Below are 26,711 nucleotides of genomic sequence, written 5' to 3'. Positions count from 1 at the left end.
GTGGGGGGGGGAGCTGGTGGTGGTGGGGGGGGAGCTGGTGGTGTGGGGGGGAGCTGGTGGTGGTGGTGGGGGGGGCTGGTGGTGGGGGGTGGCTGGTGGTGTGGGGGGGGGCTGGTGGTGGTGGGGGGGTGCTGGTGGTGGTGGGGGGGCTGGTGGGGGGGCTGGTGGTGGTGGGGGGGGGTGCTGGTGGGGGGGGGGTGCTGGTGGTGGTGGGGCTGGTGGTGGTGGGGGGGGGGCTGGTGGTGGTGGTGGGGGGGGGCTGGTGGTGGGGGGAGCTGGTGGTGGTGGGGGGGGAGCTGGTGGTGGTGGTGGGGGGGGGCTGGTGGTGGTGGTGGGGGGGGGCTGGTGGTGGGGGGGGGAGCTGGTGGTGGTGGTGGGGGGGCTGGTGGTGGGGGGGGAGCTGGTGGTGGTGGGGGGGGAGCTGGTGGTGGTGGGTGGGGGGGCTGGTGGTGGTGGGGGTGGTGGGGGTGGGGGGGGGGCTGGTGGTGGGGTGGGGGGGCTGGTGGTGGGGTGGTGGGGGGCTGGTGGGTGGTGGTGGGGGGCTGGTGGTGGTGGTGGGGAGCTGGTGGTGGTGGGGGGGGGCTGGTGGGTGGGGTGGTGGGGGGGGGCTGGTGGTGGGGTGGTGGGGGGGGCTGGTGGTGGTGGGGGGCTGGGTGGTGGTGGGGGGGGCTGGTGGTGGGGGTGGTGGGGGGGGCTGGTGGTGGGGTGGTGGGGGGGGCTGGTGGTGGGTGGTGGGGGGGGCTGGTGGTGGGGTGGGTGGGGGGGTGCTGGTGGTGGGGTGGTGGGGGGGGCTGGTGGTGGTGGTGGGGGGGGGTGCTGGTGGTGGGGGGGGAGCTGGTGGTGGGGGGGGGGCTGGTGGTGGGGGGGGGGGGGCGGCTGGTGGTGGGGGGGGGGCTGGTGGGGGTGGGGAGGTGGGGGGGCTGGGGGGGGGCTGGTGGTGGTGGGGGCGGGGGGGGGCTGGTGGTGGTGGGGGCGGGGGGGGCTGGTGGTGGTGGGGGTGGGGGGGGGCTGGTGGTGGTGGGGGGGGGGGCTGTGTGGTGGTGGTGGGGGGGGGGGCTGGTGGTGGTGGTGGGGGGGGGGGCTGGTGGTGGTGGGGGGGGGGGGGGGCTGGTGGTGGTGGGGGGGGGGGGGGGGGGGCTGGTGGTGGTGGTGGTGGGGGGGGGGGGGGCTGGTGGTGGTGGTGGTGGGGGGGGGGGGGGGGCTGGTGGTGGTGGGGGGGGGGGGGGGGGGGGGGCTGGTGGTGGTGGTGGGGGGGGGGGGCTGGTGGTGATATTTGCCCCACACCTTTCAACACCCATTTGTTTGTTTCTGCTCTCCAGGCCTTATATCAATCAATCAAAAACGAGAAACTGGAATGGGCGGTGTAAGTAACTGTTGAACACTCCTCTCCAGGAATACCGGGGCAAGGGGGCTCTCTCTCTCTCTCTCTCTCTCTCTCTGTCTCTGTCTCTCTCTCTCTCCGTCTCTGTCTCACTCTACTCTGTCTCTTTCTACTCTGTCTCTGTCTCCCTCTGTCTCTGTCTCCCTCTGTCTCTGTCTCCCTCTGTCTCTGTCTCCCTCTGTCTCTGTCTCTCTCACTCTCTCACTTTCTTGCTCTCTCTCTCTCTCTCTCTCTCCCCCCCCCCCCCCACCCCCACCCCCACCCCCACCCCCACTCATCTCTGTCTTTCTCTGTGTGTTTCTTGCTCTCGCTGTCTCTCCTTGCTCTCTCTCTCGCTCTCTCTATCTGTGTCCCTCCCCTGTCTGTCTGTGTCTCTCTATGTCTCTCGCTCACTCGCGCGCGCTCTCTCTATCTCTCTCATTACTTCTTCTCTCTCTCTATGTTTGCTCTGTCTTGGTGTCTCTGTGACTCACTCTCTGATGCGCTCTCTCTCTCTTTCTGTCCTCTCTCTCTGTCTTGTCTCTTTCTTTCTCTCTCTCTCTCTCTCTCTCTCTCTCTCTCTCTCTCTCTCTCTCTCTCTGTCTCCTCTCTCCCTCTCTCTCTCTCTCTCTCTCTCTCTCTCCTCTCTCCTCTCTCTCTCTCTCTCTCTCTCTCTCTCTCTCTCTCTCTCTCTGTCCTCTCTCTCTCTCTCTCTCTCTCTCTCTCTGTCCTCTCTCTCTCTCTCCCTCTCCCTCTCTCTCTCTCTCTCTAGTGTAGAAGTGAAATGCTTAGTTGATTACATTTGGAGATGTGGGCTCGTTGGCCCATTCCCCCCAGCCTAGCGCCCTGAGGGAGGGAGTCCCAAATTTGGAAGTGAAGAGGCGCTCCGAGATATTTCCAAGGCTCGGGGCAGGGGCTCGGAGTGGTGTTCCCATGTACCTGCTGCCCCTTGTCCTTCCCGATGGAAGTGGCCGTGGGGGTTTGGAAGGTGCTGTCTGAGGAGCCTGGGGGAGTTGCTGCAGTGCGTCTTGTAGATGGTACCCACTGCTGTTACTGAGCGTCGGGGGGGGGCGGAGGAGAGTGGGGGTTTGTGGGGGTGGGGACAATCGAATGGGGGCCGCTTTGTCCCTGGATGGTGTCGAGTGTTGTTGGAGCTGCCCCCCCCCCCCCCCCCCCCCCCCCCCCATCCAGGGCAAGTGGGGAATATTCCCTCACAGCCTCCTGACTTGGGCCAGGCCCACTTTTGGGAATATTGCATGCGATTCTGGTCTCCCTGCTACAGGAAGGATGTTGTGAAACTTGAAAAGGTTCAGAAAGGATTTACAAGGATGTTGGAGGGTTTGAGCTACAGGGAGAGGCTGAACAGGCTGGGGGCTGTTTTCCTGGAGTGTCGGAGGCTGAGGGGTGACCTTATAGAGGTTTATAAAATTATGAGGGGGCATGAATAGGGTAAATAGACAAGGTCTTTTCCCCCTGGGGTGGGGGGAGTCCAGAACTAGAGGGGCATAGGTTTAGGGTGAGAGGGGAAAGATATAAAAGGGACCTAAGGGGCAACTTTGTCACCCAGAGGGTGGTACGTGTATGGAATGAGCTGCCAGAGGAAGTGCTGGAGGCTGGTACAATTGCAACATTGAAGAGGCATTTGGATGGGTATATGAATAGGAAGGGTTTGGAGGGATATGGGCCGGGTGCTGGCAGGTGGGACTAGATTGGAGAGGTGAATTAATTGAGACATATAAAATAATCAGAGGGTTCGATAGGGTGGACAGTGAGAGCCTTTTCCCTTGGATGGTGGTGGCTAACACGAGGGGACATAGCTTTAAATGGAGGGGGTGATAGATATAGGACAGATGTCAGAGGTAGTGTCTTTACTCAGAGAGTAGTAGGGGGCGTGGAACGCACTGCCTGCAACAAGAGGAGACTCGCCAACTTTAAGGGCATTGAAATGGTCATTGGATAGGCATATGATTAGAATTTAGATCCCTACATTGTGGAAACAGGCGCTTCGGCCCAACACGTCCACACTGACCCTCCGAAGAGCAACCCACCCAGACCCATTCCCTTACATTTACCCCTTCACCTAACACTATGGTAATTTAGCATGGCCAATCCACCCTAACCTGCACATCCCTGAGCACTATGGGTAATTCAGCATGGCCAATCCACCCTAATGCACATCCCTGCACACTATGGGTAATTTAGCATGGCCAATCCACCCCTAACCTACACATCCCTGAGCACTATGGGTAATTTAGCATGGCCAATCCACCCTAACCTACACATCCCTGGGCACTATGGTAATTTAGCATGGCCAATCCACCCTAACCTGCATATCCCTGAGCACTATGGGTAATTTAGCATGGCCAATCCACCCTAACCTGCACATCCCTGAGCACTATGGGTAATTTAGCATGGCCAATTCACCCTAACCTACACATCCCTGAGCACTATGGGTAATTTAGCATGGCCAATCCACCCTAACCTGCACATCCCTGAGCACTATGGGTAATTTAGCATGGTCAATTCAGCCTAACCTGCACATCTTTGGTCTGTGGGAGGAAACCGGAGCACCTGGAGGAAACCAACGCAGAAAAGGGAGGAGAATGTGCAAACTCCACACAGACAGTTGCCTGAGGCGGGTATTGAACCCGGGTCTCTGGCGTTGTGATGTAGCAGTGCTAACCACTGTGCCACCGTGCAGGTTAGCTGGGCTTCAGATTGGTTCCACAGGTCGGTGCAACATCGAGGGGCCGAAGGGCCTGAACCCCACTGGAGCGTTCTGTGTTCTATTAATTACGGATGTGTGGGTGGGCATGGACGGGTTGGGCTGAATGGTCTGGATCTGTGCTGTACGTCTCTGTGACGATGGGGGAGGAAACGGGCTGTGGGGAGTGGCGGGAGGGGGAAGCTGGGAGTTACCCACCCCCCCCCTCCCCCTCGTTGGGTCTGACCAGGCGTGCTTGCTCTTCCAGAGACGCCGAGGAGCTGCAGAAGTCCCTCGTGCCCGACGGCGACGACCTGATCAACGTGCCCCGGGTCAAGGCCAAAGGCAACCCCTTCCTGGAGGTGCCCCCCGATGAGAAAGCACCCACCTACAAAGAGGGGCTCCTGAGCCGCAAGGTGCACGCCGACATCGACGGCAAGAAGAGTGAGTGAGCGGGGGAAAGCAGAATCCCTCAGTCTCTCGCAAACAGGAGTGGGCTCTCGGGAAAGGGGGGCGAATACAGCGGATGGCAGTAGGCCGCGCCACCTTTAGCGAAGCTGTCGACAAGGTTAGACCTCAGGGGGTCCAGGGAGAACTAGCCAATTGGATACAGAACTGGCTCGAAGGTAGAAGACAGAGGGTGGTGGGGGAGGGTTGTTTTTCAGACTGGAGGCCTGTGACCAGTGGAGTGCCACAAGGATCGGGGCTGGGCCCTCTACTTTTTGTCATTTACATAAATGATTTGGATGTGAGCATAAGAGGCACAGTTAGTAAGTTTGCAGATGACACCAAAATTGGAGGTGTAGTGGACAGCGAAGAGGGTTACCTCAGATTACAACAGGATCTGGACCAGATGGGCCAATGGGCTGAGGAGTGGCAGATGGAGTTTAATTCAGATAAATGTGAGGTGCTGCATTTTGGGAAAGCAAACCTTAGCAGGTCTTATACACTTAATGGTAAGGTCCTAGGGAGTGTTTGCTGAACAAAGAGACCTTGGAGTGCAGGTTCATAGCTCCTTGAAAGTGGAGTCACTGGTAGATAGGATAGTGAAGAAGGTGTTGGGTATGCTTTCCTTTATTGGTCAGAGTAGATTAGATTAGATTAGATTAGATTACTTACAGTGTGGAAACAGGCCCTTCGGCCCAACAAGTCCACACCGCCCCGCCGAAGCGTAACCCACCCATACCCCTACATCTACATTTACATTTACCCCTTACCTAACACTATGGGCAATTTAGCCTGGCCAATTCACCTGGCCTGCACATCTTTGGACTGTGGGAGGAAACCGGAGCACCCGGAGGAAACCCACGCAGACACGGGGAGAACGTGCAAACTCCACACAGTCAGTATTGAGTACAGGAGTTGGGAGGTCATGTTGCAGCTGTACAGGACATTGGTTAGGCCACTGTTGGAATATTGCGTGCAATTCTGGTCTCCTTCCTATCGGAAGGATGACATTAAACTGGAAAGGGTGTGGGAAAGATCTACCAGGATGCTACCGTGACTGGAAGGTTTGTGCTTTCGAGATAGGCTAAACAGGCTGGGGCTGTTTTCCCTGGAGCGTCGGAGGCTGAGGGGTGACCTTATAGAGGTTTATAAAATCACGAGGGGACATGGATAGGATAAATAGACAAGGTCTTTTCCCCTGGGGCGGGGGAGTCCAGAACTAGAGGGGCATAGGTTTACGGTGAGGGGGGAAAGATATAAAAGGGACCTAAGGGGCAACTTTTTCACACAGAGGGTGGTACGTGTATGGAATGAGCTGCCAGAGGAAGTGGTGGAGGGCTGGTACAATTGCAACATTTAAGAGGCATTTGGATGGGTATATGAATAGGAAGGGTTTGGAGGGATATAGGCCGGGTCTGGCAGGTTGGACTAGATTGGGTTGGGATATCTGGGTCAGCATGGACGGGTTGGCCGAAGGGGCTGTACTTTAACACGAGGCATGGAGGAGAGGGAGCTGGGAGCTGGCGTCATCCTCCACAAATGAATGTTTTTGTGTTTTACAGCTCCGTGGGGGAAGAGGAGGTGGAAAACATTTTACGCCATCTTGAAGGGGACCGTCATCTACCTCATGAAGGTCAGGCCAGTTACCCCTAGGTCTTTAAACCCCTGTAGGATGTGTGTGTGTGTGTGTGTGTGCGCACGCGTGAGAGAGCCTTCCCTGCTCCAAAGAAACCAGCTAATCTAGCCTCTCCTTACCTTAATTCCTCTCCGAGGGGTCAGAGTGCTCTGGGATTTACACCCAATTTACCACATCCCCCGGGAGAATCACAAGCTCAGGAGAAGGCGTGGCTGTGAGCATTGGTATTGGCGTAGCTCAGGCCTTGGGCCTACTGCGGGAAAATGGAGCCTGTGTAGATTTAGGCGCAGGGGCCTCCGCCACCAGGTGGAAGGCTCAGTCAGGCGATGTTCCAGGTGACTTTGGACACTTGCGCGAACGTGGGACCGGAAGCTAGTCTCGATTACAGGAACTGGCTTTACCCCAGGAGAGGGATGGGGCTAGGAGCTAAGGGAGTGGAGTTCAGAACAGAGGCCAAAAATAAAGGGTTTGGCCTGCCGTACGGTTGAGGAAGGTCTTAGGGTGTGGATTTCTGGTTCCTTAAAAGTGGAGTGGCAGGGAGACGGGGTGGGGGGGGGGTGGGGTGGGGGAGGGGCGTGATAAAAGCGTTTGGTATGCTTGCCTTCATTGGTCAGTGCATTGAGTTGGGAGGTCATGTTGCGGCTTTACAGGACATTGGTTAGGCCGCTTTTGAAATACTGCGTTTGATCCTGGTCCTCCCTGCTTCAGGAAGGATGTTGTGAAACTTGAAAGGGTGCAGAAGAGATTTACAAGGTTGGAGAATTTGAGCGACAGGGAGAGGCTGGGGGCTGTTTTCCCTGGAGTGTCGGAGGCTGAGGGGTGACCTTATAGAGGTTTATAAAATCATGAGGGGACATGGATAGGATAAATGGACAAGGTCTTTTCCCTGGGGTGAGGGAGTCCAGAACTAGAGGGGCATAGGTTAGGGGTGAGAGGGGAAAGATATAAAAGAGACCTAAGGGGCAACTTTTTCACCCAGAGGGTGGTACGTGTATGGAATGAGCTGCCAGAGGAAGTGGTGGAGGCTGGAACAATTGCAACATTTAAGAGGCATTTGGATGGGTATATGAATAGGAAGGGTTTGGAGGGATATGGGCCGGGTGCTGGCAGGTGGGACTAGATTGGGTTGGGATATCGGGGTCAGCATGGATGGGTTGGACCGAAGGGTCTGTTTCCGTGATGTACATCTCTATGACTCTATGACTCGAAGAACCCATCCTCACCGCTTCTGAGTCGGAAAACAGCGGGCTCCCTCAAAAACACAGGAGAGAGCAAGTCAGGGGACGAGGTAAACGCTGCAAAGTTCAACTGCATTCATTTCAGTGTAAGAGGAGTCTGATGGGTAAGGCTTGTTGAGGGACGGACAGAACAAGCAGCTCATTGTTCCAGGTTTCACGTTCGAAAAGAACAGAGATTCGCGTTTTATTTTTAATTCAGGAAAACCTGGCTGCTCTATCTGGAGAAAAATACTTCGGAAAGCGTGTGGGTCGAATGAAAGGAGAATTTCTCTCCGAGGGGTCAGAGTGCTCTGGGATTTACACCCAATTTACCACATCCCCCGTGATTCACAAGCTCAGGAGAAGGCGTGGCTGTGAGCATTGGTATTGGCGTAGCTCAGGCCTTGGGCCTACTGCGGGAAAATGGAGCCTGTGTAGATTTAGGCGCAGGGGCCTCCGCCTCCAGGTGGAAGGCTCAGTCAGCCCCGCCAGTCCCCCCCCACTTCATCCACCCCTCCAAGTAGTCAAAAAGGAAATTGAGGAAAGAAATATGAGGAGAGATTTCCGAATAGAAAGGTTGATGCAAATAATTTTCCAAACGTTGACACAGTCATCCAGAGGTGTGTGGTGCTGGGAAAGCTCGGCAGGTCAGGCAGCATCCAAGGAGCTGGAGAGGGAAAATTCCCTGATGAAGGGGTCTGTGCCCGAAACCTCGATTCTCCTGCTCCTCGGATGCTGCCCGACCGGCTGTGCTTTTCCAGCTCCCCCCCCCCCCCCACACTCTCTGGACTCTGATCTTCCAGCATCTGCGGTGCTCCTAGGAGTTGCTCGGAGGGCGAAGAATTTGTTAAATCTGTTCGGGAAAGTTTTCCTGGGAAATGAAGGCCAAGTGCGAAGTGACCCAGGTGATCGGGGGGGGAACGCTTTGAGTGTAGCTTCCTGAAATCTTTTTGTTTTAAAAACGCTGATGGAAAAGGGTGAGCCTTCCCTGTAAACGTTCAAGTTTTTGAACTGGAGTGAGCCACGACCTTCCTAACGCTGACTGGAGTCAGCCGTCCCCTGGGGTAAAAGGCCCTCTGACAAGGGGGAGGGAGGCTTTCGGAAGCCCAGGTAAACCCGAGAGTTCAGAGTCACCCCGTTCTGTTGGGGTCGAGGCACTGGGATTCCCGTCAGGAATATGAAAGCATCCTCGCCGCGGGGTTCAAACGAATCTCGGGAACAGATATAGAGCCGAGGGGCTTTCGGAAGAGGGAGATCGGGAAGGCAAATGGGGGGAGGAGGGAGCGGGACGATGTGAGATCGCTCTGGCGAAGGAGGCTGAAGGCAATCCGAAAGGGTTCACATTGAGAGCAAGAGAGCAACGAGAGAGAGAGATGGAGAAAGAGAGAGAGAGAGATGGGAGAGGGAGAGAGAGAAGGGGAAAAGGAGAGAGATGGGAGAGGGAGAAAAGAGAGTGGGGATAGAGAGAGAGAGAGAAGGGGGGAAGAGAGAGAGAGAAGGGAGAGGGAGAAAAGAGAGTGGGATAGAGAGAGAGAGAGAAAAGAGAGAGAGAGAAGGGGGAAGAGAGAGAGAGAAGGGAGGAGAGAGATGGGAGAGGGAGAGAGAGAGAGAAGGGGATAGAGAGAAGGGGAAGAGAGAGAGAGAAGGGAGGGAGAGAGATGGGAGAGGGAGAGAAGGAGAAGGGGGAGAAGGAGAGAGACAGAAGAGAGAGAGAAGAGAGAATGGGGGAAGAGAGAGAGAGAGAGAAGGGGGGAAGAGAGAGAAAAGGGAGGGAGAGAGAGAGAAAAGAGAGTGGGGAATGAGAGAGAGAAGGGGGAAGAGAGAGAGCGAGGAGAGAGAGAGAGGAGGGAGAGAAGGAGAAGGGGGAGAGAGATGGGAGAGAAGGAGAAGGGGGGGGGGGAAGAGAGAGAGAGAAAGGGGAGAAGGAAAGAGACAGAAGAGAGTGGGGATAGAGAGAGAAGGGGGAAGAGAGAGAGAAAGAGAGATGGGAGAGGAGAGAAGGAGAAGGGGGAGAGAGAGAAGGGGGAAGAGAGAGAGAAGGAGAGAGACAGAAGAGATAGAGAGAAAAGAGAGTGGGATAGAGAGAGAAGGGGGGGAAAGAGAGAGAGAAGGGAGGGAGAGGGAGAGAGAGAGAGAGGAGAGAGAGAAGGGGGAAGGGAGGAGAAGGAGAAGGAAAGAGAGAGAAGGGGGAGAAGGAGAGAGACAGAAGAGAGAGAGAAAAGAGTGGGGATAGAGAGAGAAGTGGGAAGAGAGAGAGAAGGAGGGAGAGAGAAGGGAGAGAGACAGAAGAGAAAATAGAGTGGGGAGAAGGGGGAAGAGAGAGAGAGGGAGAGGGGGAGAGAGGGAGAAGAGAAACAGAGAGGAGAGAGAGACAGAGAAAAGAGGGAGAGAGGAGGGAGAGACAGAGAGAGGGGGAATAGAGAGGGAAAAAGAGAGTGAGTCAGTGTAGGGCCTCATAAAGATCAAGGAGGGTGGCCTTTAGTTGACCCCCCAGGAGATGGCAGAAGGATTAAATGAATATTTCCACATTGGTGTTTACTGTGTGAGAAAGAAAGTTCAGAGAACGCAGAGAAATCAAATATTCATGTTTTCACAAACATTGGATCTGTTTGGAAGTGTCAGTAAGCATTCGATTAGATTAGCTTCCCTCCAGTGTGGAAACAGGCCCTTTGGCCCAACCAGTCCACACTGACCCTCCGCAGATTAACCCACCCAGACCCATTTCCCTCTGTCTAACGCACCTAACACTATGGGTAATTTAGCAAGGCCAATCCACCCTAACCTACACATCCCTGAACACTATGGGTAATTTAGCAAGGCCAATCCACCCTAACCTACACATCCCTGAGCACTATGGGTAATTTAGCAAGGCCAATCCACCCTAACCTACACATCCCTGAGCACTATGGGTAATTTAGCAAGGCCAATCCACCCTAACCTACACATCCCTGAGCACTATGGGTAATTTAGCATGGCCAATCAACCCTAACCTGCACATCCCTGAGCACTATGGTAATTTAGCACGGCCAATCCACCCTAACCTACACATCCCTGAGCACTATGGTAATTTAGCACGGCCAATCCACCCTAACCTACACATCCCTGAGCACTATGGGTAATTTAGCACGGCCAACCCACCCTAACCTACACATCCCTGAGCACTATGGGTAATTTAGCACGGCCAACCCACCCTAACCTACACATCCCTGAGCACTATGGGTAATTTAGCATGGCCAATCCACCCTAACCTACACATCCCTAAAGGAAACCGGAGCACCCGGAGGAAACCCACGCAGACACGGGGGAGAACGTGCAAACTCCCACACAGACAGTCGCCCCGAGACTGGAATCGAACCCGGGTCCCTGGCGCCGTGAGGCAGCCGTGCTAACCACTGAGCCACTGTGCGTATCCCAGGACCTTATGGGAAGTTGAGGGGGGAGGAGGAACTCTCAATCTTTCTGCATAGGCTAAACCCGAGGGTGAGGTGCTGACTGTGGTCAAAGAGCGTGTGGGGGTGGGGAGTGCTGGAAAAAGCGCATCCATTCAGGCAGCATCTGAGGAGCAGGAGAATCGGCACTTCGAGAAGGAGCCCTTCAAGAGGAACCAATAATGCTGGAAGCGTTGATCCTCCTGCTGCTCGGGATGCTGCCTGAGGCAGATGCGCTTTTCCAGCACCCTGTCTCACAAACGGACTGAGGTTTCTCGAGGGGGAAAACCAGAGGATCGCGGAGGGCAGAGCAGGAGATGTTGACTTGGATTTTGGCGAAGCCGTTGACAAGGTTATGGAGGCCGAAAGAGTGCCCGCTCGCTTACCTCCAATTCCCTTCCCCCCCCTAAAGTCGGTGACAGGTTCGAGTCTGGGCAGAGCCAGAGGGGGACAGAGGCTGGGTAGAAGGAGAGGGGGGGATTAGAGTTGAGGTTAGGCAGCAGGGGAGGGGAGAGGGGGGTAGGTAGAGAGGGTCGAGTGTGGGAGATTCGACGTGGAGAGGTGGTTCATGTTTCAGGCAAGACTCCTCCGAAAGCGGGGGGCGGGGGGAAGGAGAGAGACAGAGCTGGGTGGCACAGTGGGTAGCACGGCTACCTCATGGCACCAGGGACCCAGGTTCGATTCCAGTCTCGGGGCGACTGTCTGTGTGGAGTTTGCACATTCTCCCCCCCGTGTCTGCGTGGGTTTCCTCCAGGTGCTCAAGTTTCCTCCACAGTCCAAAGATGTGCAAATTAGGGTGGATTGGCCGTGCTAAATTACCCATAGTGTTCAGGGATGTGCAGGTTAGGTTGGATTGGCCATGCTAAATTACCATAGTGCTCAGGGATGTGCAGGTTAGGGTGGATTGACCGTGCTAAATTACCCGTAGTGCTCAGGGATGTGCAGGTTAGGGTGGATTGGCCATGCTAAATTACCCGTAGTGTTCAGGGATGTGCAGGTTAGGTTGGATTGGCCATGCTAAATTACCATAGTGCTCAGGGATGTGCAGGTTAGGGTGGATTGACCGTGCTAAATTACCCGTAGTGCTCAGGGATGTGCAGGTTCGGGTGGATTGGCCGTGCTAAATTACCCATAGTGTTCAGGGATGTGCAGGTTAGGGTGGATGGCCATGCTAAATTACCCGTAGTGCTCGGGTGTGCAGGTTAGGGTGGATTGACCATGCTAAATTACCCCATACTGCTCAGGGATGTGCAGGTTAGGGTGGATTGGCCATGCTAAATTACCCATAATATCCAGGGATATGCAAATTAGGGTGGATTGGCCATGCTAAATTACCCATAATGCTCAGGGATGTGCAGGTTAGGGTAGATTGGCCGTGCTAAATTACCATAGTGCTCAGGGATGTGCAGGTTAGGGTGGATTGGCCATGTGAAATTACCCATAGTGCTCAGGGATGTGCAGGTTAGGGTGGATTGGCCATGCTAAATTGCCCATAGTGCTCAGGATGTGCAGGTGAGGGTAGATTGCCATGGTAAATTACCCATAGTGCTCAGGGATGTGCAGGTTAGGGTGGATTGGGCCATGCTAAATTACCCATAGTGTTCAGGGATGTGCAGGTTAGTTGCATTAGTCAGGGGCAAATATAGGGAATGGGGAATGGGTCTGGGTGAGTTATTTTTCGGAGGGTCGGTGTGGACTTGTTGCTTGTTTCCACGCTCTTGGAATTCTAATCCCTGTTCTACATGGTGGGCTAATTTGTAATGTTCGAACCGCATGGGTTTGGGGGAGCCTGCCAATCGAAGATAGATTTGGCTTAATGGTTGAAGACAGAGTATGATGGTGGAGGGTTGTTTCTCAGACTGGAAGCTGAGACCAGTGGAGTGCCACAACGATCGGTGCTGGGCCTTCCACTGTTTGTCAGTTCAATAAGCGATTTAGCTGAGGATACAGAAGACGTGGTTAGTATGTTGGTGTGGGCCACTCAAATTGATGAAGAAGGTTACAAAGAAATCTCACTCAATTGGGTCAGTGGGCTGAGGAGAGGCAGACGGAGTTTAATTTGGATAAGTGCGAGGGGTGGCATTTTGGCGACACAAACACAGGTGGGACTTGCCCACTTAACCGTAGGGCCTTGGGCAGTGCTGTCGAGCAGAGGGGTCCATCATTATTCGCATTTTGCCTCACAGGTAGACAGACGGTGTTAGCCACACTTGCCTTCGTTGCTCAGAGCTTTGAGTTGGGGTTGTACAGGACATTGGTGAGGCCTCGTCTGGAGAACTGTCCCCAGTTCTGTCATCAGAAGCGTCTTATGGAGTGGGTTCGGAAGGATTTATCAGGAAGTTGCCGGGAAGGAATTATAACGGGACTTTTCTCCCCGTGGGAGTTTTGGTGGGGGGGGGGGATGACCTTATTAGAGGTTTGTAAAATCCAGAGGGCGATAGATAAGGTGAACGGTCGGTGTCTTTTCCCTCGTGTGGGGAGGATTCAAGACCCAGGGGCACTTTTTTTCTTGAACGGGAGAGGTGAAAGATTTAAAAGAGGAACACGAGGGGCAAATTTCTTTGAACGCAGAGGGGTGGTTTGAACTTGCACAAGGTACAGTGGGAGGATGTTCAGATAGGTCCCTGCATTGGAAAGGTTTGGAGGGACAGGGGCCAGGGCCGAGAGGGGTCCAGCTCTCTGCTATGGCGATTCTCTCCCCATCAGGGGTGGGGGTGGGGGCCGGCTTGTGAGGGAACGCCAACAGGGCAGGGTGTTGGATTCCCAGCACCGACTGGGGCTGACCGTGAGGGGACCCACCAGCTCAGTGTCTCTCTGATTAAACCGACCGCGGGACTCTGAGGTGGCTTGACCATCGGCCGTCAACGCGTTTTCCGTACTCTTTCTGTTTTCTACGCTGCACGTCTCTCTGACTCGAAGCCCTTGTCTCTGTTCGGCGCCTGTAAGGAGGAGTTCGGGCCTAGCAAAACAGGCTTTCAGAAGAAGCCAAAAGCGTTCATACTCCTTTGCTTCCAGAGCTGAGGAATATTTTGTTTTCTATATTCTTTTCATTTCCATGCTGTACATCTCTCTGACTCGAGCTCTCTGCCTCTGTTCGGTGCCAGCAGGAGGAGCTCGGGCCTAGCAAACAGGCTTCTGAAGAAGCCATCAGCATTCACCACTCCCTGGCTTGCAGAGCTGAGGAATACAACAAGAGGCCGCACGTCTTCCGGCTGAAGACGGCCGACTGGCGGATCTTCCTCTTTCAGGCCGAGTGAGTGGGGAGGGCGGTTCAGGGCCGCGACGGGCAGTGGGGGTTTGGGGGAGGGCGGGGTGGCGCTGGGAAACCTGGCTGATCCCTTGGGCGGGAGGGAATATCGAAGCCTCCAATCCACCAGGCCTGCTCATTCCTGGGTGAGTTGAGGGTGGGGGGGGGAGAGGTGGACTGAGATTGAGGAGGAATGTCTCCCGCGAGAGGGCCTCTGAAACTCCCAGAGAGCTGCGGGAGGGTGGGAAGGCCGGGTTTGGTAGATCACTCGGGGAATGGCAGGGTGGGGGGGTCAGGGAAGCAGACGTGGGGAATGTGGGACCAGCTTAAGGAATGTCGGATGGGGGGGGGGTGTGGTCTTTACGGTCAAAGCGAGAAAGGTTCCTCTTTTTTTCTGACCACCAGGAACGCCGAGCAGATGAGCTCCTGGATCACTCGGATCAACCTGGTGGCCGCCATGTTTTCCTCGCCCCCTTTCCCGGCCGCCGTGGGCTCCAAGAGGAAGTTCAACCGCCCCATCCTTCCTTCTGTCACATCCAAGCAGTCCGAGGTACGGTTCCACGCGATGCCAGCCGATCAGGGAGCTTCCGGCCTTCCTGAATGAGTTGCCCATTCCCATTCCCCCCTGCCCCCAACCCAGTGTGGGCTTCAGAATAGGAGGTCCATGCCGCGGTCTCGGTCCCAGGGGATCAAATGCTAAGTTGGAAACTGATCAGTTTCCCTGCGAGGCAGAGATTGGTCCATTTTGCTGTCATTATCTGTTGGAAATTGGTCAGTTTCACTGTCAATCAGACATTGGTCAATTTCACTGCAGTTAGACTTTGGCAATTGGTTCATTTCACTGTCAATCAGACATTGGTCAATTTCACTGCAGTTAGCTGTTGACAATTGGTTCATTTCACTGTAAATCAGGACATTGGTCAATTTCACTGCAGTTAGATGTTGACAATTGGTTCATTTCACTGTCAATCAGACATTGGTCAATTTCACTGCAGTTAGACTTTGGCAATTGGTTCATTTCACTGTCAATCAGAGATTGGTCAATTTCACTGCAGTTAGCTGTTGACAATTGGTTCATTTCACTGTCAATCAGACATTGGTCAATTTCACTGCAGTTAGATGTTGACAATTGGTTCATTTCACTGTCAATCAGACATTGGCCAATTTCACTGCAGTTAGACTTTGGCAATTGATTCATTTCACTGTCAATCAGGACGTTGGTCAATATCACTGCAGTTAGACTTTGGCAATTGGTTCATTTCACTGTCAATCAGACATTGGTCAATTTCACTGCAGTTAGCTGTTGACAATTGGTTCATTTCACTGTCAATCAGACATTGGTCAATTTCACTACAGTTAGACTTTGGCAATTGGTTCATTTCACTGTCAATCAGACATTGGTCAATTTCACTGCAGTTAGCTGTTGACAATTGGTTCATTTCACTGTCAATCAGACATTGGTCAATTTTATTGCAGTTAGATGTTGACAATTGGTTCATTTCACTGTCAATCAGAGATTGGTCAATTTCACTGCAGTTAGCTGTTGACAATTGGTTCATTTCACTGTCAATCAGACATTGGTCAATTTCACTACAGTTAGACTTTGACAATTGGTTCATTTCACTGTCAATCAGACATTGGTCAATTTTATTGCAGTTAGATGTTGACAATTGGTTCATTTCACTGTCAATCAGACATTGGTCAATTTCACTGCAGTTAGACTTTGGCAATTGGTTCATTCACTGTCAATCAGACATTGGTCAATTTCACTGCAGTTAGCTGTTGACAATTGGTTCATTTCACTGTCAATCAGACATTGGTCAATTTTACTGCAGTTAGACTTTGGCAATTGGTTCATTTCACTGTCAATCAGACATTGGTCAATTTCACTGCAGTTAGCTGTTGACAATTGGTTCATTTCACTGTCAATCAGACATTGGTCAATTTTATTGCAGTTAGATGTTGACAATTGGTTCATTTCACTGTCAATCAGACATTGGTCAATTTCACTGCAGTTAGACTTTGGCAATTGGTTCATTTCACTGTCAATCAGGACGTTGGTCAATATCACTGCAGTTAGACTTTGGCAATTGGTTCATTTCACTGTCAATCAGACATTGGTCAATTTCACTGCAGTTAGATGTTGGCAATTGGTTCATTTCACTGTCAATCAGACATTGGTCAATTTCACTGCAGTTAGACTTTGGCAATTGGTTCATTTCACTGTCAATCAGGACGTTGGTCAATATCACTGCAGTTAGACTTTGGCAATTGGTTCATTTCACTGTCAATCAGACATTGGTCAATTTCACTGCAGTTAGATGTTGGCAATTGGTTCATTTCACTGTCAATCAGACATTGGTCAATTTCACTACAGTTAGACTTTGGCAATTGGTTCATTTCACTGTCAATCAGACATTGGTCAATTTCACTGCAGTTAGACTTTGGCAATTGGTTCATTTCACTGTCAATCAGGACGTTGGTCAATATCACTGCAGTTAGACTTTGGCAATTGGTTCATTTCACTGTCAATCAGACATTGGTCAATTTCACTGCAGTTAGCTGTTGACAATTGGTTCATTTCACTGTCAATCAGACATTGGTCAATTTCACTACAGTTAGACTTTGGCAATTGGTTCATTTCACTGTCAATCAGACATTGGTCAATTTCACTGCAGTTAGCTGTTGACAATTGGTTCATTTCACTGTCAATCAGACATTGGTCAATTTTATTGCAGTTAGATGTTGACAATTGGTTCATTTCACTGTCAATCAGACATTGGTCAATTTTACTGTAGTTAGACTTTGGCAATTGGTTCATTTCACTGTCAATCAGACATTGGTCAATTTCACTGCAGTTAGCTGTTGACAATTGGTTCATTTCACTGTCAATCAGACATTGGTCAATTTTATTGCAGTTAGATGTTGACAATTGGTTCATTTCACTGTCAATCAGAGATTGGTCAATTTCACTGCAGTTAGATGTTGACAATTGGTTCATTTCACTGTCAATCAGAGATTGGTCAATTTCACTGCAGTTAGATGTTGACAATTGGTTCATTTCACTGTCAATCAGACATTGGTCAATTTCACTGCAGTTAGATGTTGACAATTGGTTCATTTCACTGTAAATCAGGACATTGGTCAATTTCACTGCAGTTAGATGTTGACAATTGGTTCATTTCACTGTCAATCAGAGATTGGTCAATTTCACTGCAGTTAGCTGTTGACAATTGGTTCATTTCACTGTCAATCAGAGATTGGTCAATTTCACTGCAGTTAGCTGTTGACAATTGGTTCATTTCACTGTCAATCAGAGATTGGTCAATTTCACTGCAGTTAGCTGTTGACAATTGGTTCATTTCACTGTCAATCAGAGATTGGTCAATTTCACTGCAGTTAGCTGTTGACAATTGGTTCATTTCACTGTCAATCAGAGATTGGTCAATTTCACTGCAGTTAGATGTTGACAATTGGTTCATTTCACTGTCAATCAGACATTGGTCAATTTCACTGCAGTTAGATGTTGACAATTGGTTCATTTCACTGTAAATCAGGACATTGGTCAATTTCACTGCAGTTAGATGTTGACAATTGGTTCATTTCACTGTCAATCAGAGATTGGTCAATTTCACTGCAGTTAGCTGTTGACAATTGGTTCATTTCACTGTCAATCAGAGATTGGTCAATTTCACTGCAGTTAGCTGTTGACAATTGGTTCATTTCACTGTCAATCAGAGATTGGTCAATTTCACTGCAGTTAGATGTTGACAATTGGTTCATTTCACTGTCAATCAGACATTGGTCAATTTCACTGCAGTTAGATGTTGACAATTGGTTCATTTCACTGTAAATCAGGACATTGGTCAATTTCACTGCAGTTAGACTTTGGCATTTGGTTCATTTCACTGTCAATCAGGACATTGGTCAATTTCACTGCAGTTAGACTTTGGCAATTGGTTCATTTCACTGTCAATCAGACATTGGTCAATTTTATTGCAGTTAGATGTAGACAATTGGTTCATTTCACTGTCAATCAGACATTGGTCAATTTCACCAGAGCTGTAAGTCAGAAAACGGTTGACTTCACTGGTTTAAAAACTCGGGATTCTTTCTGAAGATCGCACTTCAATGAGCCCTCGAGATGGGAAAACCGGCAGCGAGGTATTCCCAGAATCGCTCCCTCTTCTTGGGCTCACAGTCGGGAGGTGGCCAAGATCCATCTCGTAAAGGTAAAGACGCCACTGTCCCTCCAGGACTGTAGGGATGCTCCCTCTTTGGCGTGGGGCGACTGGAAAGGGAGAAGTTGTGGCGGAGATGTTTTCTTGAGCTCAGCTGCGGTGGGAGTTGAACCCCCACCGTCAGGCTCCATCTGCATCGCAAGCTGCCAATTGAATCAGCCAAGCCTACCTCCCCCCGAATTAAAATTTGGGTTTCTATTCCCGACACGTGACTGGGCTTGAGTCCAGCTGGGTTTTTGCGGCAGGCAACTGCGGAGCCGTTAGCGCCGACTCAGGCATGATGGGTTTTGGTGGCGCCGCAAGTTCAGAACTGGCTGGGGCTGGCTCGAACCCCACCCGCCCGAGGTGCGAACTGAGCGAAGGTGACGTGACATTCCGAGTGATTGGCTTGTGGCCTGGAGGTTTCTAAGAAGCAGCAGGCGGCGGTTCCGTTCCGGCAGCCATCTTTGTCGGGCCCACGTTGGAAACGGCCAGTTTTGGGGATGGCGTTCAAGCCGCCCTGTCTCGATTTAAAACCCGTCCAGCGGTTCGGGCGCCGAAAGAGAACGATCTGGGTCCCCCCTTAGTTTCTGCGTCAGTCTGTAATGCCCCTTTCTGCCTTCCATTTTGCGAGTTTGACCATGTTTTGTGGCAGAGTGGGGGTGGCCACTTTTGACAGATGGCACTGTGGGGGGCGGGGTTTGGAAAACGGGCGCAGGTCTCCATTTTGCGCCTCGCCCGCTTGCTTTGCCGGAAGATTCTGAGGCCACCGGCGCCAACAGGTGCCCGCTCCTCCCCTGCGTGGGCATCGTCCCCGGGACCGGGGAGGGCCCATCTGCAAGGGAGAATGGGCACCACTGAGGGGACCGTGCGCCCTCTGAAGGGTTGGCGTGGGTGCTGCCTCGGGGCCAAAGAAGGCCCGGGCTTGCTCCCCAGGGGTTTGGGGGGGTGGGGGGGGGAGCCAGTTGCTCATGGAGACAGCCCTGGGTTGGCACCTCCACTCCCCGTTGGCACCATCAGGGGGCCAGTCGGAAGTGGGAGCGACTTTCTTTCTCTTCCTGCACCCTCCCCGTCCCGGTTCGCTCACGGGAGGCGGCTGGCTAGGCCGGGACCTTTCCTTGCCCGTTCCTGATTGGGCCAATCGTGAAGAACCAATCGTGTCGGGTCAGTCATAGCCCGGGTAAGGATGGTGCATTGCCTTCCAAAAGCAGCGCCCTTAACCGCTAACTCCCCCCCCCCCCCCCCACCCCCCCACCCCCGTCCCCCCGGAGGCTGAGCGAGAAAGGTTGGCCTGAGCATGTTGTGTCCCATCGCAGGAGGAACAGTTGGAATCCCATGATGCCATGCTGCAATCGATACTGGACGACCTCGACGACCATCAGATGACCTTTCCAGACAGGAAGTGGAAGGCCAAGGACTTTGAAGAATACAAACTGAAGCAGGAGTACTTCGAATATGAGGTGAGCCGATGGAGTTATTCCTGCGGTGTTTCTTACATCGCCTCCCCCCCCCCCCCCCCCCCCCACCCGTCTCTCAAACCCCTACTGTCGATCCAATCAAGCCAAGTATCCCATAATCCTCCACCACTCTAACCACCTGGCTACCTCCAGGGACATCTATCTGATCCACAGTGCTTCCCGGGGTTGGGGGCGGGGGCGGATTCCCGCAACCGTTTTGAGACGCATTAATCGCTCTTCCGATCGCCCTTCTGCGGCTTGAACTCCATTTGCCGCTGCCTGGCCCATCCATGGTGGCAGATGGGAGTTCAAGTTGGAGTTTTTGAGAAGGTTCGTAGCTCAGGTTGAGGTTCTGGATGTAGGTTCGCTCGCTGAGCTGGAAGGTTCGTTTTCAGACGTTTCGTCACCTTACTAGGTAACATCTTCGGTGGGCCTCTGGTGAAGCGCTGATGTTACGACCCACTTTATGTGTTCAGGTTTCCTTGGGTCGGCGGTGTCATTTCCTGTGTCGGCAGTGTCATTACATGTTCTTATTCACAGAGGGTGGTAAATGGGGTCCACATCAATGCGTTTGTTGATAGAGTTCCGGTTGGAATGCCATGCTTCTAGGAATTCTCGTGCGTGTCTCTGTTTGGCTTGTCCCGGGATGGATGTGTTGTCCCAGTCCAAGTGGTGTCTTTCCTCCTCTGCAGTGTGTCCAGTTCTGGAACCCCCCCCTCATAGGAAGGATACTATTAAAGCCATGATCTCAGTCTGACTACCTCACTGGCTCTCACTCAGCCACCCCCTGCCCCTCCCACCCCAATAACGGAGATTGAATAAGCTGTATTTCAATCTGATAGGCCAGACGGAAAGACTGATCATAATCTCCCCGCGTTCAAACTCGTCGTCTGCAACGATCCCTCAGCCCGAAGCTCCGATGCGCGTGTTTGGAATTGGGGTCGGATCGTGGGCAGGGGGGAGCGCTGCGTTGCAATGAAACGCAGGTGCCGCCAGGAGGCAGTCTGTTCCCGTCCACTCGGCATCCCAAGGAACCCCTGATTTTTGTTTTTCCCGGGGGGGAGGGTCTCCCAACATCTCGAGAGATTCCCGATCGGTCGGGGACTCCAGAGGGAAGGAGAACGGGTGTGAGGAAAGCAGGAATGCTGGATCCCGTGCTGAAAAAGGTCCGAGGGAGGGGATTTGGGGAGGGGGAGGGGGGTTGGAGGTTGAGAAACGGGAAGGGAATTCGCTTCCCGAAGAGTGGAATTTCCGAACGAAGAGGGGCAAACGAGTTGGCGAGGGGGCGGGGCGTGAGAGAGTGCGCAAGAGCAGACATGGGAAAGGGGGGAATCATAAGGAGCCTGCAGAGGTGTGGGGTGAGGTGGGGGAGAACAGCAGGACAGTACAGCTGAGAGAGAGGCTGTGATGTCTGTTTATTTGACCCATCATCCCTCATCGGTCATAGAGTCATAGAGATGTACAGCACGGAAACAGACCCTTCGGTCCAACCCGTCCATGCTGACCCAGATATCCCAACCCAATCTAGTCCCACCTGCCAGTACCCGGCCCATATCCCTCCAAACCCTTCCTATTCATATACCCATCCAAATGCCTCTTAAATGTTGCAATTGTACGAGCCTCCACCACATCATCTGGCAGCTCATTCCATACACGTACCACCCTCTGTGTGAAAACATTGCCCCTTAGGTCTCTTTTATATCTTTCCCCTCTCACCCTAAACCTATGCCCCTCTAGTTCTGGACTCCCCGACCCCAGGGGGAAAAGACCTTGTCTATTTACCCTATCCATGTCCCCTCATGATTTTATAAACCTCTATAAGGTCACCCCTCAGCCTCCGACGCTCCAGGGAAAACAGCCCCAGCCTGTTCAGCCTCTCCCTATAGCTCAAATCCTCCAACCCTGGCAACATCCTTGTAAATCTTTTCTGAACCCTTTCAAGTTTCACAACATCCTTCCGATAGGAAGGAGACCAGAATTGCACGCAATATTCCAACAGTGGCCTAACCAATGTCCTGTACAGCTGCGACATGACCTCCCAACTCCTGTACTCAATACTCTGACCAATAAAGGAAAGCATACCAAACGCCTTCCTCACTATCCTATCTACCTGCGACTCCACTTTCAAGGAGCTATGAACCTGCACTCCAAGGTCTCTTTGTTCAGCAACACTCCCTAGGACCTTACCATTAAGTGGATAAGTCCTGCTAAGATTAAGCTCAGTGGTTAGCACTGCTGCCTCACAGCACGAAAGACGCGGGTTCGATTCCAGCCTCAGGCGACTGACTGTGTGGAGTTTGCACATTCTCCCCCGTGTCTGCGTGGGTTTCCTCCGGGTGCTCTGGTTTCCTCCCACAGACCAAAGATGTGTAGGTTAGGGTTGATTGGCCAGGCTAAATTACCCATAGTGCTCAGGGATGTGCAGGTTAGGGTGGATTGGCCGTGCTAAATTACCCATAGTGCTCAGGGATGTGGAGGTTGGGGTGGATTGGCCGTGCTAAATTACCCATAGTGCTCAGGGATGTGGAGGTTGGGGTGGATTGGCCATGCTAACCATGGTGTTAGGTGCATTAGTCAGAGGGAAATGGGTCTGGGTGGGTTACTCTTTGGAGGCTCGGTGTCCAGTTGCCATCCAGGCTGGGCCGAAGGGCCTGTTTTGCACACTGTAGGGAATCTAATCTACTCTGCTTCCCCAAAATGCAGCACCTCTCATTTATCTAAATTCAACTCCCATCTGCCACTCTTCTGAGACTATCTCCATCCGATCCGAAACGGACCCTTCGATTTTGACCCGCGTCTGTGTCCATCAGGTTTCCCAGAGGGAGCCAGTCCTGTTTTGCCAAGCGTTCGGCCCCTGTCCATGTCCAACCTTTCCTACCCGCCTCTCCTTTCCTTGTGCCAACCTCTGCCAACTCCTTCCACGCGCCACCCTCTGCTTGAGAAACCCGCTCCTTGGCTCCCTCTTGTCTTGCGGAAGGCCCTGCTGGATTCCCCTCTTCCCCCCCCACCCCGGGGGTCTGCTTTCGACTTTGCCCCGTCGCCTGACCTGATCTTTTTGTTTCCCCCCCCGCCCCGGCCTTAGAAACGTCGCATCGAGACGTACATCAACCTCCTGAAGGTCAAGCTGAATGAGGGGACGGACGACCTGGAGAAGCTGGAGGGCCGCTTGCGGGACTGCGCTGACGGCTTCAGCGCCCTGAAGAAGTCGCACTCCAGCCCGTCTCTCAACCTGGAGCTGCAGACCCCCATCGTCAAGGTGAAACGCAACGTCTCGGAGCGGCGGACCTATCGGAAAATTCTCCCGAGTCGGCGCCGCAAGGCGCTGTGAGGCGGGAGAGGGGGGACTGAGGACTTGACGGCCAACTGTGCCGGGGAAAGACTCGTTAGACTGAAGGAGAAGGGCACCCTGGGAAATATTTGGCCAAAGCCATACGGAAGTTCTTTATTTTTGTACTGAAAATTGCAGGGTTTTTTTTTAATATATATATATATATAAATTATGATGTTTTTTTTTTGAAAGCACTTTCTCTTATCGTTTTTCTCCCAACTCAGTGAAGCAAGGGGATCATCACTGCCACCCCGATATCTCTTCTAGCTTTCACTGTAGCGTTGGAGGCAGCTGTACAAAACGCTGACGCACTTGGTGTATTGCGGACAGCTCTGGTCGCCAGATGATTGGAAGGAACCGTTGGAAAGGGCATCGAGGATGTTGCCTGGTGTGGGAGGGAAGGTCTTACGAGGAAAGGCTGAGGGACTTGAGGCTGTTTTCGTTAGAGAGAAGGAGGTTGAGAGGTGACTTAATTGAGACATACGAGGGTTTGATAGGGTGGACAGTGAGAGCCTTTTCCCTTGGATGGCGATGGAGAGCACGAGGGGACATAGCTTTAAACTGAGGGGGTGATAGATACAGGACAGATGTCAGAGGTAGTGTCTTTACTCAGAGAGTAGTCGGGGGCGTGGAACGCCCTGCCTGCAACACTCGCCAACTTTAGGGGCATTGAAATGGCCATTGGATAGGCACATGGAGGAGAATGGAATGGTGTCGGTTAGATGGGCTTCAGATTGGTTCCACAGGTCAGTGTAACATCGAGGGGCCGAAGGGCCTGTACTGTGCCGGAATGTTCTATGGTACCCGTTCCCTGTTGTGCCCAGAGTGCGTGCATAGGCGGGCAATTTGATCGACTCACAAATCCGTGCCACCTCAGCTGGGTTTCCCCATCTCCGTAGCAACCCAAATGTGGAGAAGGATACTTGATCTCCCAGTGAGAAGTCTCCTTCCATGCCCAGCCCTCACCCACCGGTGTCTCCCTCTCTCTCTCTGTCTTTCTCTGTCTGTCTCTCTCTCTGTCTCTCTCTATCTGTGTCTGTCTCTCTGTCTCTCTCTGTGTCTCTCTCTCTCTGTCTCTCTCTCTCTGTGTCTCTCTCTCTGTGTCTCTCTCTGTGTCTGTGAGTGTGTGTGTCTCTCTCTCTCTCTCTCTCTCTCTGTGTCTTTCTGTCTCTCTCTCTGTCTCTTTCTCACTGTCACTCTCTGGGGTTTCTCTCTCTCTCTCTCTCTCTCTCTCTCTCTCTCTCTTTCTCTCTCTCTTTCTCTCTCTCAGTCTGTGTGTGTGTGTGCCTCTCTGTCTCTCTCTCTGTCTCTGTCTCTCTCTCTCTATCTTTCTCTATCGTTCTCTCTTGTGCTCCCTGTCTGTCTCTCTCTCTCTCTCTGTCACTCCCCACCCTCAGGATAACGTTGCTTCACCCTTTTTAAAAAGAAACCAAGATAAACAGTAATTACCTTCGACTCGATTGAGGACGAGCGAAGGAGACATGGCCGCTTTGCGTGCAGAAATAGGTTGAGGCAGACTTTTCTCTTTCAGAATGCGAATGCCGGTCAGGAGGACCGAAGAGGCGATTTATTCGAAAGGGAGGGAACGCAGGAGGTGGGGTGGGGGGGGGGGGGGATGGCGAATGAATTGGGGGGGCGGGGCGGGGGGGAATATAGTTGGTGTGTTGCGAGGAAGGCGAGTGGGATTTAGCCGTCTGTTACAAAAAGGAATGGGAGTGAAAGTGGGAGAAGGGAACTACACATGGCATTAGTCAGCATGGAAACAGGCCATTCGGCCCAACCCGTCCATCCTGACTCAGATATCCCAACCCAATCTAGTCCCACCTGCCAGCACCCGGCCCATATCCCTCCAAACCCTTCCTATTCATATACCCATCCAAATGCCTCTTAAATGTTGCAGTTGTACCAGCCTCCACCACATCCTCTGGCAGCTCATTCCATACACGTACCACCCTCTGTGTGAAAAAGTTGCCCCTTAGGTCTCTTTTATATCTTTCCCCTCTCACCCTAAACCTATGTCCCTCTAGTTCTGGACTCCCCCATCCCAGGGGAAAAGACCTTGCCTATTTACCCTATCCATGCCCCCTCATGATTTTGTAAACCTCTATAAGGTCACCCCTCAGCCTCCGACGCTCCAGGGAAAACAGCCCCCAGCCTGTTCAGCCTCTTCCTGTAGCTCAAACCCTCCAACATCCTTGTAAATCTTTTCTGAACCCTTTCACAACATCTTTCCGATAGGAAGGAGACCAGAATTGCACACAATATTCTAACAGTGGCCTAACCAATGTCCTGTACAGCCGCAACATGACCTCCCAACTCCTGTACTCAATACTCTGACCAATAAAGGAAAGCATACCAAACGCCTTCCTCACTATCCTATCTACCTGTGACTCCACTTTCAAGGAGCTATGAACCTGCACTCCAAGGTCTCTTTGTTCAGCAACACTCCCCAGGACCTTACCATTAAGTGTATAAGTCCTGCTAAGATTTGCTTTCCCAAAATGCAGCACCTCGCATTTATCTGAATTAAACTCCATCTGCCACTCCTCAGCCCATTGGCCCATCTGGTCCAGATGCTGTTGTAATCTGAGGTAACCCTCTTCGAGGTCAGCTGACACAAGGCCGAATTTCTCCAGCACCGTCTTGACCCGATGGGTCAATGGGCTGAGAAGTGGCAGATGGAGTTGAATTCAGATAAATGCGAGGTGCTGCATTTTGGGAAAGCAAATCTTAGCAGGACTTATACACTTAATGGTAAGGTCCTGGGGAGTGTTGCTGAACAAAGAGACCTTGGAGTGCAGGTTCATAGCTCCTTGAAAGTGGAGTCGCAGGTAGATAGGATAGTGAAGGCGGCGTTTGGTATGCTTTCCTTTATTGGTCAGAGTATTGAGTACAGGAGTTGGGAGGTCATGTTGCGGCTGGACAGGACATTGGTTATGCCACTGTTGGAATATTGTGTGCAATTCTGGTCTCCTTCCTATCGGAAAGATGTTGTGAAAGGGTCAGAAAAGATTTACAAGGATGTTGGAGGGTTTGAGCTACAGGGAGAGGCTGAACAGGCTGGGGCTGTGTTCCCTGGAGTGTCGGAGGCTGAGGGGTGACCTTATAGAGGTTTATAAAATCATGAGGGAACATGGATAGGATAAATAGGCAAGGTCTTTTCCCTGGGATCGAGGAGTCCAGAACTAGAGGGGCATAGGTTTAGGGTGAGAGGGGAAAGATATAAAAGAGACCTAAGGGGCAACTTTTTCACCCAGAGGGTGGTACGTGTGTGGAATTAGCTGCCAGAGGAAGTGGTGGAGGCTGGTACAATTGCAACATTTAAGAGGCATTTGGATGGGTATGTGAATAGGAAGGGTTTGGAGGGATATGGGCCGGGTGCTGGCAGGTGGGACTAGATTGGGTTGGGATATCTGGGTCAGCATGGACGGGTTGGACCGAAGGGTCTGTTTCTGTGCTGTCCATCTCTATGACCCTCCGGCCTTCTGTCGCCGGGTTTTGGGACTGCGGGGCGTCCTTGCGCGGTGCAGCCACCAGAGGGCAGCTTTGGCCTTCGTGTCCGAGTTGTTCAGCTCAGCAAGACCAGTCCAAGACTTTGGAGGAGACTTGACATTCTCCACGTCTGCTGCTGGGCAAGAAACTGTTCCGTTTGGATCGACGGTGACCC

The 26,711-nt window shown here is 52.5% G+C and overlaps 1 protein-coding gene across 1 annotated transcript; it reads left to right on the top strand.

The window, feature by feature from the left end:
- Positions 1-1,256: 1,256 nt before the first annotated feature.
- On the top strand, positions 1,257-24,632 carry LOC140459566 (PH and SEC7 domain-containing protein 3-like; the record flags this gene model as incomplete). Its single annotated transcript, XM_072553812.1, has 7 exons — positions 1,257-1,363; positions 4,333-4,508; positions 6,074-6,144; positions 13,900-14,045; positions 14,445-14,589; positions 19,576-19,719; positions 22,799-24,632. Coding segments are annotated over 7 exons (1,035 nt in total), but the record flags the coding sequence as incomplete, so codon positions are not given.
- Positions 24,633-26,711: the final 2,079 nt, after the last annotated feature.

The sequence above is a fragment of the Chiloscyllium punctatum genome, chromosome 35, assembly GCF_047496795.1.
Source record: "Chiloscyllium punctatum isolate Juve2018m chromosome 35, sChiPun1.3, whole genome shotgun sequence".
In the NCBI taxonomy this organism is placed as follows: Eukaryota; Metazoa; Chordata; class Chondrichthyes; order Orectolobiformes; family Hemiscylliidae; genus Chiloscyllium; species Chiloscyllium punctatum.
Note: the sequence above shows the minus strand (reverse complement) of the source record. Positions and strands in the feature narration are given on the sequence as shown.